Genomic DNA, 18,694 nt, shown 5'->3' with positions numbered 1-18,694 from the left:
AGGGTTGCCCCCAAGATTCTGTGGTTCTACGGAGCCCTGAGTTGTGCCCTGGACAACTTTCCTCAGGGGTTGGTCAACTTTGGTCACTGCACCTAACGAGAAAGGGACCGTGAAATCTCATCAGCAAATACAGAAAAGGAAGGGGCCATTTCCCGCAATCATTTCCACTGAAACACCACGTCGGATAAAGAAGTCTGATGACAGGACAGGGACTGTGCTTCAGAGATGCAGCTTTCGCAGCTGGACGCCTGACCTGCAATCTCCCCAAATGCCATTTGTAAACACACCAAATGAGATTTACTTCAGGGCTTTCTGATGTGGTTTTAGTTGAATACACACACTCCTGTGTTTGATTTCCTTTGTTATCCCTACGACTTCCTTCCAAACGACTTACATGCCCGTGGGAAAATTTTTCATTTCAATTCGTTGGAAGTGGACACCGTGAAACAGGCAAGTCGGTCTGTGAGTTTCCGGCGTTATGTGGGTTCCACCGAGAGCACAAGTCCTAGGGCGCCTGAGGTCCATTCAAAAACCAACGTAAAAACGGCGAGCCAGGGTACCAACGAAGAACACCCTTCCTGTCTTCCAAATGCATTCCAGTTTCCACTATTCAAGGTGGCGAGAATGATCCACAGATGTCCCGCATTAGCATAATTTCACCTTCATCCTGCCGACCAACAGCTGACGGATGGAACACACCCGAAGAGAAAATAGTAAACCCAGTCCCCTGCAATAACCTGACAGGCAAACCCACACGTCAATATGTCATGTTTAGAAATGCACACTGAATGTCATCTACCGTGAACGCAAACACACAGAGAGGCCCTCCACAGGTTGGGAAGACTCACGACCCCAAAACTTGATGTTTCCCATGTGTGGGCTCATCCTGAGACGCAGCCATCACTATCCAGTTGTCCCCGTTGTACAGGCAGATACTTGGGCTCCTCATTGCTTTGTGAAGGACTGACGGTGTAGGTGTTTGTGTGGGTGCCTGTGTGATTCCGTGCGCGCTTGTGGGTGTATTTGTGTGTGTGTGTGTCTGTGTGTGTGCGCCCGGGTGTGTGTGTGTGTGTGTGTGTGTGTGTGCACCCCTACGTGTGGGTCAGCACTTCCACTGAGATCACTGGCACAGAAGCAGAGCCCTGCTGCTGTGTTTGTTCTTCCCTTTGGATCTCCTGGTCCTCCCTTGCCGAGAAGCGAGTGTGCCAGTGTTGATGGATTCCTGATCTGTCGGGTTCGTCGAAGAGAGGTTTAGCAGGGAGCTTTGCTGTTCAGGATGATGGTTTTTGGTGCCACACTTGTATTTTGATTGATGAATCACAACTACGTTGGGAGGCAGGGTACCTTCGACTTTTCTGACGTTGAACTCAGGCTTCGTTTTGTTTTGCTCTTGGAGGAATTTCCAGTGGTCTAAGGTGCTTTCCTGAGTGTCTCTTTCCACCGAGTGCTCGTCCAACTCGGGTGCCTGGAGGCAGGGGTCTCTGTTGAGCTCTCCTTGCGTTGCTCGTCTGTCTGTGTCTGCAGGGCCAAGGGCTCTTGGTTCCCTGCCTCTTGACACACCCTCACTGTGTCTTTCCAATTCACTCTTCTGGATATAAAAGAGGACATAGGCCTGTTGACTCAGGACAGAAGTGATGCCAGAAGCAGTGACCTCGGCATCATCCATTTTATACCACTGGCCTTCTTGAGCTTTGACATAAGAGAAGTAATGTCCGTTGTGACAACTCCACCCAGCGTGGACCAGCACAGCGTAGAGGACATAGACAAGAGGTCCTGTGTTCTGCTGAGACATGTATGGCTGCATGTCAAGGCACTCAGGATATTGCACATTCTTGGCAAGTTTGTTGCCCGTGACATCGGAGAATCTCTTCAATACGAGGATGAGGACCTTGGCAGAAGTGTGTAAAGTTAACGTCTTGGAGGCAGGCGCCTTCTGGAGACAAAGACCACAATGATAGGCATTCTCTCCATTGAGTTCTTCGGGCTTCACCAACTGTTCCAAAGCTTGCTTCACACTCTGAGCTGCCTGGATATCCAGGGCGATGTCCAGGTAAGGGTCAAAGGTGTCTGAAATGCCCTGGCAGTGGAGACACTTGATTTGAGATCTCCAGTACCCTCCAAATATTTGGTGGATGAGGGTGGTGTCCTTAGAGTGAGGATCTACCTGCTTGTGCCCGGGAAGGCATGCCTTTTTCATGGCATCCACAGTGAACATGAGAAATTCATGGGCATCTTCCTGCTTGCCTCTATGGAAGCCAGCAGCCAATGCCTGTGAGGGCTGGATGACATGGCCCGGACGGTGGAGGGCCCGTGTGATGTGAGCTTGCATAGTACAGAGCATGCAGCACTTGTGACGATGACAAGTTTGAGAGTGCTCCCGGGACAGCATGTAGTTGGCAAGGGGCGGTGTGTATGTCAGGCACTGCAGGGAAGCATTCACGTAGCAGGTATTTCCCATATTCTGGAGCCCAGCCCCCACCGCAGCAGGTCCCCTGCTACTCAGAGGAAGCTTCTCCCTGGGAGCAAGCTGTCTTGCCACAGGAGCCAAATCATCACAGGGGTGGACACGGGTCTCAGATGAGAGTGGTGACTTCTCAGGGAGAGAAGTCCGCTGGATTTCAGCAAAAGCTGCATGTGGCCGAGAAGATGTGAGTTTTGAAAAGCGGTTGAAGTGCCACTCACCCCCCGAGGAGAGTGAGTCGTGCTCCATGTCGCCTGGAACAGGGATCACAGGGTTTCTCTGCTGGGACCGCAGGTTGCAGAGAGACGCTATCTCTTCCGAGAGAGTCTTCAAACGACGAGCCCTCTGGCCGCATCAGCCCTTAAATAACTCATCTCCACCAGCCCCGAACACCCCACCCACCCATCCGGTTCACGATAAACCAATCAAATATCAGCACTCAATTAAGGAATGAGTCACAGGGTGTGTCCCCCTGCATTCCTGGGAATTCAACAGACACAGCCCACATCATGATTTCTAGAACACCTGAATCCAATTACTCCTCAGGATGATAGGCACATATAATATGAGTGTAAGCGGGTTAGGACAGTGGCCACACAGTTGCCTTATTATAGGTAAAGCAATGTCAGGGAAGAAATCTTTACCTGTGAAACTCTGTGTGTGCGTGTGTGTGTGTGTGTGTGTGTGTGTGCGTGTGTGTGTGTGTGCGTGTATGTGTGTGTGTGTGTTTGTGCTGGGATGTACTTCCAAGTACGTGCTTTTGGCAGATACCATCATCCTTTCAGCGATTGAAGGACAAGAAGTCAGAAGTGCGCTTTCTGACTTGAGAATAGTCAATGAATTCTAGTAATTAGCACCGCGTATTTTTTCCTTCATAAGAAAGGAGAGATACGTGGAATCAAATAGACCTTCCAGCGATAATCTTTCCATGTCCAGCCTAGTGATTCTATATCCGAGTGAAATTACCTGCCAGTGGGGAACAAGGCAAGTCTGTGCATGAAATGCTCTTGCCGAAGCTAGCTTCCCAAATAATAAAGCATCAAGTGGTAGAAACCTGCACTGAAGTTTGAGGAGATACTCAGCGCACAATGTAGAGTGTGAAACACTTTCGGGAAATCATGCAATCACCGAGAGACTAATCGATGACATTCCCCAAATTTGTGTTTGCCAGAAAAGAAAAATAGTCATGAGAATGTATAGCCGGTGGTTTCGGACGTACGACGGCAGTTTAAGAAAACATGAAAGAAAAAACTTGAGAAATCAGAAGGTATCCCAACTAAAAGCTTCGGTTTATTAAAGAAATGATGAACATAACAACAACGTATCTCACAGCATGGGTGATAATATTTTCATAGCTATGTGCTAATGGATCAACAATTGATAGGGATGAAATAAAAAGTTGTAAATTTGACAGAAGCAAACAAGGAAAACTACCCCGTAGAAAAGCCCGGGTGGCGGGAGTGAGGCCGTGTCTCAAGAAGAAACCATCGGAGAGATTTAAAAACAGGGAGTGAAACAGAGGATTGTCTAACATTGTTAACACTGGCCCCCGTTTCAGTGGGAAAAGGCAAAAATAAGCCGTGTATCTCATGGATTCTTGCGTCAGTTGTTCAGGATCTGAGATGTTGCCTCCACTTGTGGTCACGCATTGTGTGGTGGAATTGCAGTTAGCACATTTGGTGCAAATTTGAATGATGATGAAAGTGGACATGTTCCCTGAACTAAGAGGGACAGAATTTGGGTGTGTCTGCAGGCTCCCTAGCTTAGCAGGAATGAAGATCCTGGCTCTAGGGATTTTCCCAAAATGTGTTAGACAGGAAGAAACGGGGCAGAATTTAGGCCCGGTGCCGAGGCCTCGAGGTGTAAACACACAGCCCTGGCCTCTGGGCCCGTGAAATTGGGATGGTTTCAAGGAGGATGGTGGAATGAGAGGACTGTGACCTTTGGCCCCGTTTCTTTCCCTTGTCTTTTCATGAGGCCAGGCGTGCTCAATCAGAAGGCTTCCCGTGCCAGACGTAAAGCGTCCTGGGGGAAGAAAGGAGCACTGCTTAGAAAGACGCTCCACAGGGAGAAAGGAGCCACCATTTCCAGGAGAATGATCCCCAGAAGCATGAGGAATCCAGATGCCGTGGCTTCACACAAAACGCTGGAGGGTCTTCTTCCTGGAGGCGGGACCTGGGCATGGGTGTCCTTTAATGCTCGTAACTGATTTAGAGGTGATCCCAATCGATAACCTGTCTGCGAATCATGCTCATCACACTGTAGTTTTCACACAACGTCACACAGAGACCCTGTTGGTATGCGCACTTGGGTGCTCGAGCAGGGTTGCCCCCAAGATTCTGTGGTTCTACGGAGCCCTGAGTTGTGCCCTGGACAACTTTCCTCAGGGGTTGGTCAACTTTGGTCACTGCACCTAACGAGAAAGGGACCGTGAAATCTCATCAGCAAATACAGAAAAGGAAGGGGCCATTTCCCGCAATCATTTCCACTGAAACACCACGTCGGATAAAGAAGTCTGATGACAGGACAGGGACTGTGCTTCAGAGATGCAGCTTTCGCAGCTGGACGCCTGACCTGCAATCTCCCCAAATGCCATTTGTAAACACACCAAATGAGATTTACTTCAGGGCTTTCTGATGTGGTTTTAGTTGAATACACACACTCCTGTGTTTGATTTCCTTTGTTATCCCTACGACTTCCTTCCAAACGACTTACATGCCCGTGGGAAAATTTTTCATTTCAATTCGTTGGAAGTGGACACCGTGAAACAGGCAAGTCGGTCTGTGAGTTTCCGGCGTTATGTGGGTTCCACCGAGAGCACAAGTCCTAGGGCGCCTGAGGTCCATTCAAAAACCAACGTAAAAACGGCGAGCCAGGGTACCAACGAAGAACACCCTTCCTGTCTTCCAAATGCATTCCAGTTTCCACTATTCAAGGTGGCGAGAATGATCCACAGATGTCCCGCATTAGCATAATTTCACCTTCATCCTGCCGACCAACAGCTGACGGATGGAACACACCCGAAGAGAAAATAGTAAACCCAGTCCCCTGCAATAACCTGACAGGCAAACCCACACGTCAATATGTCATGTTTAGAAATGCACACTGAATGTCATCTACCGTGAACGCAAACACACAGAGAGGCCCTCCACAGGTTGGGAAGACTCACGACCCCAAAACTTGATGTTTCCCATGTGTGGGCTCATCCTGAGACGCAGCCATCACTATCCAGTTGTCCCCGTTGTACAGGCAGATACTTGGGCTCCTCATTGCTTTGTGAAGGACTGACGGTGTAGGTGTTTGTGTGGGTGCCTGTGTGATTCCGTGCGCGCTTGTGGGTGTATTTGTGTGTGTGTGTGTCTGTGTGTGTGCGCCCGGGTGTGTGTGTGTGTGTGTGTGTGTGTGCACCCCTACGTGTGGGTCAGCACTTCCACTGAGATCACTGGCACAGAAGCAGAGCCCTGCTGCTGTGTTTGTTCTTCCCTTTGGATCTCCTGGTCCTCCCTTGCCGAGAAGCGAGTGTGCCAGTGTTGATGGATTCCTGATCTGTCGGGTTCGTCGAAGAGAGGTTTAGCAGGGAGCTTTGCTGTTCAGGATGATGGTTTTTGGTGCCACACTTGTATTTTGATTGATGAATCACAACTACGTTGGGAGGCAGGGTACCTTCGACTTTTCTGACGTTGAACTCAGGCTTCGTTTTGTTTTGCTCTTGGAGGAATTTCCAGTGGTCTAAGGTGCTTTCCTGAGTGTCTCTTTCCACCGAGTGCTCGTCCAACTCGGGTGCCTGGAGGCAGGGGTCTCTGTTGAGCTCTCCTTGCGTTGCTCGCCTGTCTGTGTCTGCAGGGCCAAGGGCTCTTGGTTCCCTGCCTCTTGACACACCCTCACTGTGTCTTTCCAATTCACTCTTCTGGATATAAAAGAGGACATAGGCCTGTTGACTCAGGACAGAAGTGATGCCAGAAGCAGTGACCTCGGCATCATCCATTTTATACCACTGGCCTTCTTGAGCTTTGACATAAGAGAAGTAATGTCCGTTGTGACAACTCCACCCAGCGTGGACCAGCACAGCATAGAGGACATAGACAAGAGGTCCTGTGTTCTGCTGAGACATGTATGGCTGCATGTCAAGGCACTCAGGATATTGCACATTCTTGGCAAGTTTGTTGCCCGTGACATCGGAGAATCTCTTCAATACGAGGATGAGGACCTTGGCAGAAGTGTGTAAAGTTAACGTCTTGGAGGCAGGCGCCTTCTGGAGACAAAGACCACAATGATAGGCATTCTCTCCATTGAGTTCTTCGGGCTTCACCAACTGTTCCAAAGCTTGCTTCACACTCTGAGCTGCCTGGATATCCAGGGCGATGTCCAGGTAAGGGTCAAAGGTGTCTGAAATGCCCTGGCAGTGGAGACACTTGATTTGAGATCTCCAGTACCCTCCAAATATTTGGTGGATGAGGGTGGTGTCCTTAGAGTGAGGATCTACCTGCTTGTGCCCGGGAAGGCATGCCTTTTTCATGGCATCCACAGTGAACATGAGAAATTCATGGGCATCTTCCTGCTTGCCTCTATGGAAGCCAGCAGCCAATGCCTGTGAGGGCTGGATGACATGGCCCGGACGGTGGAGGGCCCGTGTGATGTGAGCTTGCATAGTACAGAGCATGCAGCACTTGTGACGATGACAAGTTTGAGAGTGCTCCCGGGACAGCATGTAGTTGGCAAGGGGCGGTGTGTATGTCAGGCACTGCAGGGAAGCATTCACGTAGCAGGTATTTCCCATATTCTGGAGCCCAGCCCCCACCGCAGCAGGTCCCCTGCTACTCAGAGGAAGCTTCTCCCTGGGAGCAAGCTGTCTTGCCACAGGAGCCAAATCATCACAGGGGTGGACACGGGTCTCAGATGAGAGTGGTGACTTCTCAGGGAGAGAAGTCCGCTGGATTTCAGCAAAAGCTGCATGTGGCCGAGAAGATGTGAGTTTTGAAAAGCGGTTGAAGTGCCACTCACCCCCCGAGGAGAGTGAGTCGTGCTCCATGTCGCCTGGAACAGGGATCACAGGGTTTCTCTGCTGGGACCGCAGGTTGCAGAGAGACGCTATCTCTTCCGAGAGAGTCTTCAAACGACGAGCCCTCTGGCCGCATCAGCCCTTAAATAACTCATCTCCACCAGCCCCGAACACCCCACCCACCCATCCGGTTCACGATAAACCAATCAAATATCAGCACTCAATTAAGGAATGAGTCACAGGGTGTGTCCCCCTGCATTCCTGGGAATTCAACAGACACAGCCCACATCATGATTTCTAGAACACCTGAATCCAATTACTCCTCAGGATGATAGGCACATATAATATGAGTGTAAGCGGGTTAGGACAGTGGCCACACAGTTGCCTTATTATAGGTAAAGCAATGTCAGGGAAGAAATCTTTACCTGTGAAACTCTGTGTGTGCGTGTGTGTGTGTGTGTGTGTGTGTGTGCGTGTGTGTGTGTGTGCGTGTATGTGTGTGTGTGTGTTTGTGCTGGGATGTACTTCCAAGTACGTGCTTTTGGCAGATACCATCATCCTTTCAGCGATTGAAGGACAAGAAGTCAGAAGTGCGCTTTCTGACTTGAGAATAGTCAATGAATTCTAGTAATTAGCACCGCGTATTTTTTCCTTCATAAGAAAGGAGAGATACGTGGAATCAAATAGACCTTCCAGCGATAATCTTTCCATGTCCAGCCTAGTGATTCTATATCCGAGTGAAATTACCTGCCAGTGGGGAACAAGGCAAGTCTGTGCATGAAATGCTCTTGCCGAAGCTAGCTTCCCAAATAATAAAGCATCAAGTGGTAGAAACCTGCACTGAAGTTTGAGGAGATACTCAGCGCACAATGTAGAGTGTGAAACACTTTCGGGAAATCATGCAATCACCGAGAGACTAATCGATGACATTCCCCAAATTTGTGTTTGCCAGAAAAGAAAAATAGTCATGAGAATGTATAGCCGGTGGTTTCGGACGTACGACGGCAGTTTAAGAAAACATGAAAGAAAAAACTTGAGAAATCAGAAGGTATCCCAACTAAAAGCTTCGGTTTATTAAAGAAATGATGAACATAACAACAACGTATCTCACAGCATGGGTGATAATATTTTCATAGCTATGTGCTAATGGATCAACAATTGATAGGGATGAAATAAAAAGTTGTAAATTTGACAGAAGCAAACAAGGAAAACTACCCCGTAGAAAAGCCCGGGTGGCGGGAGTGAGGCCGTGTCTCAAGAAGAAACCATCGGAGAGATTTAAAAACAGGGAGTGAAACAGAGGATTGTCTAACATTGTTAACACTGGCCCCCGTTTCAGTGGGAAAAGGCAAAAATAAGCCGTGTATCTCATGGATTCTTGCGTCAGTTGTTCAGGATCTGAGATGTTGCCTCCACTTGTGGTCACGCATTGTGTGGTGGAATTGCAGTTAGCACATTTGGTGCAAATTTGAATGATGATGAAAGTGGACATGTTCCCTGAACTAAGAGGGACAGAATTTGGGTGTGTCTGCAGGCTCCCTAGCTTAGCAGGAATGAAGATCCTGGCTCTAGGGATTTTCCCAAAATGTGTTAGACAGGAAGAAACGGGGCAGAATTTAGGCCCGGTGCCGAGGCCTCGAGGTGTAAACACACAGCCCTGGCCTCTGGGCCCGTGAAATTGGGATGGTTTCAAGGAGGATGGTGGAATGAGAGGACTGTGACCTTTGGCCCCGTTTCTTTCCCTTGTCTTTTCATGAGGCCAGGCGTGCTCAATCAGAAGGCTTCCCGTGCCAGACGTAAAGCGTCCTGGGGGAAGAAAGGAGCACTGCTTAGAAAGACGCTCCACAGGGAGAAAGGAGCCACCATTTCCAGGAGAATGATCCCCAGAAGCATGAGGAATCCAGATGCCGTGGCTTCACACAAAACGCTGGAGGGTCTTCTTCCTGGAGGCGGGACCTGGGCATGGGTGTCCTTTAATGCTCGTAACTGATTTAGAGGTGATCCCAATCGATAACCTGTCTGCGAATCATGCTCATCACACTGTAGTTTTCACACAACGTCACACAGAGACCCTGTTGGTATGCGCACTTGGGTGCTCGAGCAGGGTTGCCCCCAAGATTCTGTGGTTCTACGGAGCCCTGAGTTGTGCCCTGGACAACTTTCCTCAGGGGTTGGTCAACTTTGGTCACTGCACCTAACGAGAAAGGGACCGTGAAATCTCATCAGCAAATACAGAAAAGGAAGGGGCCATTTCCCGCAATCATTTCCACTGAAACACCACGTCGGATAAAGAAGTCTGATGACAGGACAGGGACTGTGCTTCAGAGATGCAGCTTTCGCAGCTGGACGCCTGACCTGCAATCTCCCCAAATGCCATTTGTAAACACACCAAATGAGATTTACTTCAGGGCTTTCTGATGTGGTTTTAGTTGAATACACACACTCCTGTGTTTGATTTCCTTTGTTATCCCTACGACTTCCTTCCAAACGACTTACATGCCCGTGGGAAAATTTTTCATTTCAATTCGTTGGAAGTGGACACCGTGAAACAGGCAAGTCGGTCTGTGAGTTTCCGGCGTTATGTGGGTTCCACCGAGAGCACAAGTCCTAGGGCGCCTGAGGTCCATTCAAAAACCAACGTAAAAACGGCGAGCCAGGGTACCAACGAAGAACACCCTTCCTGTCTTCCAAATGCATTCCAGTTTCCACTATTCAAGGTGGCGAGAATGATCCACAGATGTCCCGCATTAGCATAATTTCACCTTCATCCTGCCGACCAACAGCTGACGGATGGAACACACCCGAAGAGAAAATAGTAAACCCAGTCCCCTGCAATAACCTGACAGGCAAACCCACACGTCAATATGTCATGTTTAGAAATGCACACTGAATGTCATCTACCGTGAACGCAAACACACAGAGAGGCCCTCCACAGGTTGGGAAGACTCACGACCCCAAAACTTGATGTTTCCCATGTGTGGGCTCATCCTGAGACGCAGCCATCACTATCCAGTTGTCCCCGTTGTACAGGCAGATACTTGGGCTCCTCATTGCTTTGTGAAGGACTGACGGTGTAGGTGTTTGTGTGGGTGCCTGTGTGATTCCGTGCGCGCTTGTGGGTGTATTTGTGTGTGTGTGTGTCTGTGTGTGTGCGCCCGGGTGTGTGTGTGTGTGTGTGTGTGTGTGTGCACCCCTACGTGTGGGTCAGCACTTCCACTGAGATCACTGGCACAGAAGCAGAGCCCTGCTGCTGTGTTTGTTCTTCCCTTTGGATCTCCTGGTCCTCCCTTGCCGAGAAGCGAGTGTGCCAGTGTTGATGGATTCCTGATCTGTCGGGTTCGTCGAAGAGAGGTTTAGCAGGGAGCTTTGCTGTTCAGGATGATGGTTTTTGGTGCCACACTTGTATTTTGATTGATGAATCACAACTACGTTGGGAGGCAGGGTACCTTCGACTTTTCTGACGTTGAACTCAGGCTTCGTTTTGTTTTGCTCTTGGAGGAATTTCCAGTGGTCTAAGGTGCTTTCCTGAGTGTCTCTTTCCACCGAGTGCTCGTCCAACTCGGGTGCCTGGAGGCAGGGGTCTCTGTTGAGCTCTCCTTGCGTTGCTCGCCTGTCTGTGTCTGCAGGGCCAAGGGCTCTTGGTTCCCTGCCTCTTGACACACCCTCACTGTGTCTTTCCAATTCACTCTTCTGGATATAAAAGAGGACATAGGCCTGTTGACTCAGGACAGAAGTGATGCCAGAAGCAGTGACCTCGGCATCATCCATTTTATACCACTGGCCTTCTTGAGCTTTGACATAAGAGAAGTAATGTCCGTTGTGACAACTCCACCCAGCGTGGACCAGCACAGCGTAGAGGACATAGACAAGAGGTCCTGTGTTGTGCTGAGACATGTATGGCTGCATGTCAAGGCACTCAGGATATTGCACATTCTTGGCAAGTTTGTTGCCCGTGACATCGGAGAATCTCTTCAATACGAGGATGAGGACCTTGGCAGAAGTGTGTAAAGTTAACGTCTTGGAGGCAGGCGCCTTCTGGAGACAAAGACCACAATGATAGGCATTCTCTCCATTGAGTTCTTCGGGCTTCACCAACTGTTCCAAAGCTTGCTTCACACTCTGAGCTGCCTGGATATCCAGGGCGATGTCCAGGTAAGGGTCAAAGGTGTCTGAAATGCCCTGGCAGTGGAGACACTTGATTTGAGATCTCCAGTACCCTCCAAATATTTGGTGGATGAGGGTGGTGTCCTTAGGGTGAGGATCTACCTGCTTGTGCCCGGGAAGGCATGCCTTTTTCATGGCATCCACAGTGAACATGAGAAATTCATGGGCATCTTCCTGCTTGCCTCTATGGAAGCCAGCAGCCAATGCCTGTGAGGGCTGGATGACATGGCCCGGACGGTGGAGGGCCCGTGTGATGTGAGCTTGCATAGTACAGAGCATGCAGCACTTGTGACGATGACAAGTTTGAGAGTGCTCCCGGGACAGCATGTAGTTGGCAAGGGGCGGTGTGTATGTCAGGCACTGCAGGGAAGCATTCACGTAGCAGGTATTTCCCATATTCTGGAGCCCAGCCCCCACCGCAGCAGGTCCCCTGCTACTCAGAGGAAGCTTCTCCCTGGGAGCAAGCTGTCTTGCCACAGGAGCCAAATCATCACAGGGGTGGACACGGGTCTCAGATGAGAGTGGTGACTTCTCAGGGAGAGAAGTCCGCTGGATTTCAGCAAAAGCTGCATGTGGCCGAGAAGATGTGAGTTTTGAAAAGCGGTTGAAGTGCCACTCACCCCCCGAGGAGAGTGAGTCGTGCTCCATGTCGCCTGGAACAGGGATCACAGGGTTTCTCTGCTGGGACCGCAGGTTGCAGAGAGACGCTATCTCTTCCGAGAGAGTCTTCAAACGACGAGCCCTCTGGCCGCATCAGCCCTTAAATAACTCATCTCCACCAGCCCCGAACACCCCACCCACCCATCCGGTTCACGATAAACCAATCAAATATCAGCACTCAATTAAGGAATGAGTCACAGGGTGTGTCCCCCTGCATTCCTGGGAATTCAACAGACACAGCCCACATCATGATTTCTAGAACACCTGAATCCAATTACTCCTCAGGATGATAGGCACATATAATATGAGTGTAAGCGGGTTAGGACAGTGGCCACACAGTTGCCTTATTATAGGTAAAGCAATGTCAGGGAAGAAATCTTTACCTGTGAAACTCTGTGTGTGCGTGTGTGTGTGTGTGTGTGTGTGTGCGTGTGTGTGTGTGTGTGTGTGTGTGTTTGTGCTGGGATGTACTTCCAAGTACGTGCTTTTGGCAGATACCATCATCCTTTCAGCGATTGAAGGACAAGAAGTCAGAAGTGCGCTTTCTGACTTGAGAATAGTCAATGAATTCTAGTAATTAGCACCGCGTATTTTTTCCTTCATAAAAAAGGAGAGATACGTGGAATCAAATAGACCTTCCAGCGATAATCTTTCCATGTCCAGCCTAGTGATTCTATATCCGAGTGAAATTACCTGCCAGTGGGGAACAAGGCAAGTCTTTGCATGAAATGCTCTTGCCGAAGCTAGCTTCCCAAATAATAAAGCATCAAGTGGTAGAAACCTGCACTGAAGTTTGAGGAGATACTCAGCGCACAATGTAGAGTGTGAAACACTTTCGGGAAATCATGCAATCACCGAGAGACTAATCGATGACATTCCCCAAATTTGTGTTTGCCAGAAAAGAAAAATAGTCATGAGAATGTATAGCCGGTGGTTTCGGACGTACGACGGCAGTTTAAGAAAACATGAAAGAAAAAACTTGAGAAATCAGAAGGTATCCCAACTAAAAGCTTCGGTTTATTAAAGAAATGATGAACATAACAACAACGTATCTCACAGCATGGGTGATAATATTTTCATAGCTATGTGCTAATGGATCAACAATTGATAGGGATGAAATAAAAAGTTGTAAATTTGACAGAAGCAAACAAGGAAAACTACCCCGTAGAAAAGCCCGGGTGGCGGGAGTGAGGCCGTGTCTCAAGAAGAAACCATCGGAGAGATTTAAAAACAGGGAGTGAAACAGAGGATTGTCTAACATTGTTAACACTGGCCCCCGTTTCAGTGGGAAAAGGCAAAAATAAGCCGTGTATCTCATGGATTCTTGCGTCAATTGTTCAGGATCTGAGATGTTGCCTCCACTTGTGGTCACGCATTGTGTGGTGGAATTGCAGTTAGCACATTTGGTGCAAATTTGAATGATGATGAAAGTGGACATGTTCCCTGAACTAAGAGGGACAGAATTTGGGTGTGTCTGCAGGCTCCCTAGCTTAGCAGGAATGAAGATCCTGGCTCTAGGGATTTTCCCAAAATGTGTTAGACAGGAAGAAACGGGGCAGAATTTAGGCCCGGTGCCGAGGCCTCGAGGTGTAAACACACAGCCCTGGCCTCTGGGCCCGTGAAATTGGGATGGTTTCAAGGAGGATGGTGGAATGAGAGGACTGTGACCTTTGGCCCCGTTTCTTTCCCTTGTCTTTTCATGAGGCCAGGCGTGCTCAATCAGAAGGCTTCCCGTGCCAGAGGTAAAGCGTCCTGGGGGAAGAAAGGAGCACTGCTTAGAAAGACGCTCCACAGGGAGAAAGGAGCCACCATTTCCAGGAGAATGATCCCCAGAAGCATGAGGAATCCAGATGCCGTGGCTTCACACAAAACGCTGGAGGGTCTTCTTCCTGGAGGCGGGACCTGGGCATGGGTGTCCTTTAATGCTCATAACTGATTTAGAGGTGATCCCAATCGATAACCTGTCTGCGAATCATGCTCATCACACTGTAGTTTTCACACAACGTCACACAGAGACCCTGTTGGTATGCGCACTTGGGTGCTCGAGCAGGGTTGCCCCCAAGATTCTGTGGTTCTACGGAGCCCTGAGTTGTGCCCTGGACAACTTTCCTCAGGGGTTGGTCAACTTTGGTCACTGCACCTAACGAGAAAGGGACCGTGAAATCTCATCAGCAAATACAGAAAAGGAAGGGGCCATTTCCCGCAATCATTTCCACTGAAACACCACGTCGGATAAAGAAGTCTGATGACAGGACAGGGACTGTGCTTCAGAGATGCAGCTTTCGCAGCTGGACGCCTGACCTGCAATCTCCCCAAATGCCATTTGTAAACACACCAAATGAGATTTACTTCAGGGCTTTCGGATGTGGTTTTAGTTGAATACACACACTCCTGTGTTTGATTTCCTTTGTTATCCCTACGACTTCCTTCCAAACGACTTACATGCCCGTGGGAAAATTTTTCATTTCAATTCGTTGGAAGTGGACACCGTGAAACAGGCAAGTCGGTCTGTGAGTTTCCGGCGTTATGTGGGTTCCACCGAGAGCACAAGTCCTAGGGCGCCTGAGGTCCATTCAAAAACCAACGTAAAAACGGCGAGCCAGGGTACCAACGAAGAACACCCTTCCTGTCTTCCAAATGCATTCCAGTTTCCACTATTCAAGGTGGCGAGAATGATCCACAGATGTCCCGCATCAGCATAATTTCACCTTCATCCTGCCGACCAACAGCTGACGGATGGAACACACCCGAAGAGAAAATAGTAAACCCAGTCCCCTGCAATAACCTGACAGGCAAACCCACACGTCAATATGTCATGTTTAGAAATGCACACTGAATGTCATCTACCGTGAACGCAAACACACAGAGAGGCCCTCCACAGGTTGGGAAGACTCACGACCCCAAAACTTGATGTTTCCCATGTGTGGGCTCATCCTGAGACGCAGCCATCACTATCCAGTTGTCCCCGTTGTACAGGCAGATACTTGGGCTCCTCATTGCTTTGTGTAGGACTGACGGTGTAGGTGTTTGTGTGGGTGCCTGTGTGATTCCGTGCGCGCTTGTGGTTGTATTTGTGTGTGTGTCTGTCTGTGTGTGTGCGCCCGGGTGTGTGTGTGTGTGTGTGTGTGTGTGTGCACCCCTACGTGTGGGTCAGCACTTCCACTGAGATCACTGGCACAGAAGCAGAGCCCTGTTGCTGTGTTTGTTCTTCCCTTTGGATCTCCTTGTCCTCCCTTGCCGAGAAGCGAGTGTGCCAGTGTTGATGGATTCCTGATCTGTCGGGTTCGTCGAAGAGAGGTTTAGCAGGGAGCTTTGCTGTTCAGGATGATGGTTTTTGGTGCCACACTTGTATTTTGATTGATGAATCACAACTACGTTGGGAGGCAGGGTACCTTCGACTTTTCTGACGTTGAACTCAGGCTTCGTTTTGTTTTGCTCTTGGAGGAATTTCCAGTGGTCTAAGGTGCTTTCCTGAGTGTCTCTTTCCACCGAGTGCTCGTCCAACTCGGGTGCCTGGAGGCAGGGGTCTCTGTTGAGCTCTCCTTGCGTTGCTCGCCTGTCTGTGTCTGCAGGGCCAAGGGCTCTTGGTTCCCTGCCTCTTGACACACCCTCACTGTGTCTTTCCAATTCACTCTTCTGGATATAAAAGAGGACATAGGCCTGTTGACTCAGGACAGAAGTGATGCCAGAAGCAGTGACCTCGGCATCATCCATTTTATACCACTGGCCTTCTTGAGCTTTGACATAAGAGAAGTAATGTCCGTTGTGACAACTCCACCCAGCGTGGACCAGCACAGCGTAGAGGACATAGACAAGAGGTCCTGTGTTCTGCTGAGACATGTATGGCTGCATGTCAAGGCACTCAGGATATTGCACATTCTTGGCAAGTTTGTTGCCCGTGACATCGGAGAATCTCTTCAATACGAGGATGAGGACCTTGGCAGAAGTGTGTAAAGTTAACGTCTTGGAGGCAGGCGCCTTCTGGAGACAAAGACCACAATGATAGGCATTCTCTCCATTGAGTTCTTCGGGCTTCACCAACTGTTCCAAAGCTTGCTTCACACTCTGAGCTGCCTGGATATCCAGGGCGATGTCCAGGTAAGGGTCAAAGGTGTCTGAAATGCCCTGGCAGTGGAGACACTTGATTTGAGATCTCCAGTACCCTCCAAATATTTGGTGGATGAGGGTGGTGTCCTTAGAGTGAGGATCTACCTGCTTGTGCCCGGGAAGGCATGCCTTTTTCATGGCATCCACAGTGAACATGAGAAATTCATGGGCATCTTCCTGCTTGCCTCTATGGAAGCCAGCAGCCAATGCCTGTGAGGGCTGGATGACATGGCCCGGACGGTGGAGGGCCCGTGTGATGTGAGCTTGCATAGTACAGAGCATGCAGCACTTGTGACGATGACAAGTTTGAGAGTGCTCCCGGGACAGCATGTAGTTGGCAAGGGGCGGTGTGTATGTCAGGCACTGCAGGGAAGCATTCACGTAGCAGGTATTTCCCATATTCTGGAGCCCAGCCCCCACCGCAGCCGGTCCCCTGCTACTCAGAGGAAGCTTCTCCCTGGGAGCAAGCTGTCTTGCCACAGGAGCCAAATCATCACAGGGGTGGACACGGGTCTCAGATGAGAGTGGTGACTTCTCAGGGAGAGAAGTCCGCTGGATTTCAGCAAAAGCTGCATGTGGCCGAGAAGATGTGAGTTTTGAAAAGCGGTTGAAGTGCCACTCACCCCCCGAGGAGAGTGAGTCGTGCTCCATGTCGCCTGGAACAGGGATCACAGGGTTTCTCTGCTGGGACCGCAGGTTGCAGAGAGACGCTATCTCTTCCGAGAGAGTCTTCAAACGACGAGCCCTCTGGCCGCATCAGCCCTTAAATAACTCATCTCCACCAGCCCCGAACACCCCACCCACCCATCCGGTTCACGATAAACCAATCAAATATCAGCACTCAATTAAGGAATGAGTCACAGGGTGTGTCCCCCTGCATTCCTGGGAATTCAACAGACACAGCCCACATCATGATTTCTAGAACACCTGAATCCAATTACTCCTCAGGATGATAGGCACATATAATATGAGTGTAAGCGGGTTAGGACAGTGGCCACACAGTTGCCTTATTATAGGTAAAGCAATGTCAGGGAAGAAATCTTTACCTGTGAAACTCTGTGTGTGCGTGTGTGTGTGTGTGTGTGCGCGTGCGTGTGTGTGTGTGTGTGTGTTTGTGCTGGGATGTACTTCCAAGTACGTGCTTTTGGCAGATACCATCATCCTTTCAGCGATTGAAGGACAAGAAGTCAGAAGTGCGCTTTCTGACTTGAGAATAGTCAATGAATTCTAGTAATTAGCACCGCGTATTTTTTCCTTCATAAGAAAGGAGAGATACGTGGAATCAAATAGACCTTCCAGCGATAATCTTTCCATGTCCAGCCTAGTGATTCTATATCCGAGTGAAATTACCTGCCAGTGGGGAACAAGGCAAGTCTGTGCATGAAATGCTCTTGCCGAAGCTAGCTTCCCAAATAATAAAGCATCAAGTGGTAGAAACCTGCACTGAAGTTTGAGGAGATACTCAGCGCACAATGTAGAGTGTGAAACACTTTCGGGAAATCATGCAATCACCGAGAGACTAATCGATGACATTCCCCAAATTTGTGTTTGCCAGAAAAGAAAAATAGTCATGAGAATGTATAGCCGGTGGTTTCGGACGTACGACGGCAGTTTAAGAAAACATGAAAGAAAAAACTTGAGAAATCAGAAGGTATCCCAACTAAAAGCTTCGGTTTATTAAAGAAATGATGAACATAACAACAACGTATCTCACAGCATGGGTGATAATATTTTCATAGCTATGTGCTAATGGATCAACAATTGATAGGGATGAAATAAAAAGTTGTAAATTTGACAGAAGCAAACAAGGAAAACTACCCCGTAGAAAAGCCCGGGTGGCGGGAGTGAGGCCGTGTCTCAAGAAGAAACCATCGGAGAGATTTAAAAACAGGGAGTGAAACAGAGGATTGTCTAACATTGTTAACACTGGCCCCCGTTTCAGTGGGAAAAGGCAAAAATAAGCCGTGTATCTCATGGATTCTTGCGTCAGTTGTTCAGGATCTGAGATGTTGCCTCCACTTGTGGTCACGCATTGTGTGGTGGAATTGCAGTTAGCACATTTGGTGCAAATTTGAATGATGATGAAAGTGGACATGTTCCCTGAACTAAGAGGGACAGAATTTGGGTGTGTCTGCAGGCTCCCTAGCTTAGCAGGAATGAAGATCCTGGCTCTAGGGATTTTCCCAAAATGTGTTAGACAGGAAGAAACGGGGCAGAATTTAGGCCCGGTGCCGAGGCCTCGAGGTGTAAACACACAGCCCTGGCCTCTGGGCCCGTGAAATTGGGATGGTTTCAAGGAGGAT

General features: G+C 49.2%; 5 protein-coding genes across 5 annotated transcripts in view; 1 reads left to right on the top strand and 4 right to left on the bottom strand.

Moving 5' to 3' along the window:
• The window catches only part of LOC129487373 (beta-defensin 103A), a 215,737-nt gene that overhangs the window by 51,551 nt on the left and 145,492 nt on the right, over positions 1-18,694 (top strand). The gene's annotated exons all lie outside the window — the stretch shown is intronic.
• On the bottom strand, positions 1,121-2,710 carry LOC134736404 (ubiquitin carboxyl-terminal hydrolase 17-like protein 22). The gene has a single exon (XM_063637775.1). The coding sequence runs from the start codon at positions 2,708-2,710 to the stop codon at positions 1,121-1,123; it is 1,590 nt and encodes a 529-aa protein (XP_063493845.1).
• On the bottom strand, positions 5,901-7,490 carry LOC129487131 (ubiquitin carboxyl-terminal hydrolase 17-like protein 22). The gene has a single exon (XM_063637774.1). It carries the CDS (start codon positions 7,488-7,490, stop codon positions 5,901-5,903), a length of 1,590 nt encoding a protein of 529 aa, XP_063493844.1.
• LOC134736399 (ubiquitin carboxyl-terminal hydrolase 17-like protein 11) lies at positions 8,256-12,397 on the bottom strand. The gene has a single exon (XM_063637773.1). It carries the CDS (start codon positions 12,270-12,272, stop codon positions 10,683-10,685), a length of 1,590 nt encoding a protein of 529 aa, XP_063493843.1. The 5' UTR covers positions 12,273-12,397; the 3' UTR covers positions 8,256-10,682.
• Positions 15,422-17,042, bottom strand: LOC129487099 (ubiquitin carboxyl-terminal hydrolase 17-like protein 22). The gene has a single exon (XM_055287787.2). It carries the CDS (start codon positions 17,040-17,042, stop codon positions 15,453-15,455), a length of 1,590 nt encoding a protein of 529 aa, XP_055143762.2. The 3' UTR covers positions 15,422-15,452.

This window comes from Symphalangus syndactylus, chromosome 1, assembly GCF_028878055.3.
Source record: "Symphalangus syndactylus isolate Jambi chromosome 1, NHGRI_mSymSyn1-v2.1_pri, whole genome shotgun sequence".
In the NCBI taxonomy this organism is placed as follows: domain Eukaryota; kingdom Metazoa; phylum Chordata; class Mammalia; order Primates; family Hylobatidae; genus Symphalangus; species Symphalangus syndactylus.
Note: the sequence above shows the minus strand (reverse complement) of the source record. Positions and strands in the feature narration are given on the sequence as shown.

Coding starts and splice junctions, on each gene's coding strand:
- LOC129487131 (XM_063637774.1), bottom strand. CDS start 7,490: ATGGAGCACGACTCACTCTCCTCGGGGGGTGAGTGGCACTTCAACCGC.
- LOC134736404 (XM_063637775.1), bottom strand. CDS start 2,710: ATGGAGCACGACTCACTCTCCTCGGGGGGTGAGTGGCACTTCAACCGC.
- LOC129487099 (XM_055287787.2), bottom strand. CDS start 17,042: ATGGAGCACGACTCACTCTCCTCGGGGGGTGAGTGGCACTTCAACCGC.
- LOC134736399 (XM_063637773.1), bottom strand. CDS start 12,272: ATGGAGCACGACTCACTCTCCTCGGGGGGTGAGTGGCACTTCAACCGC.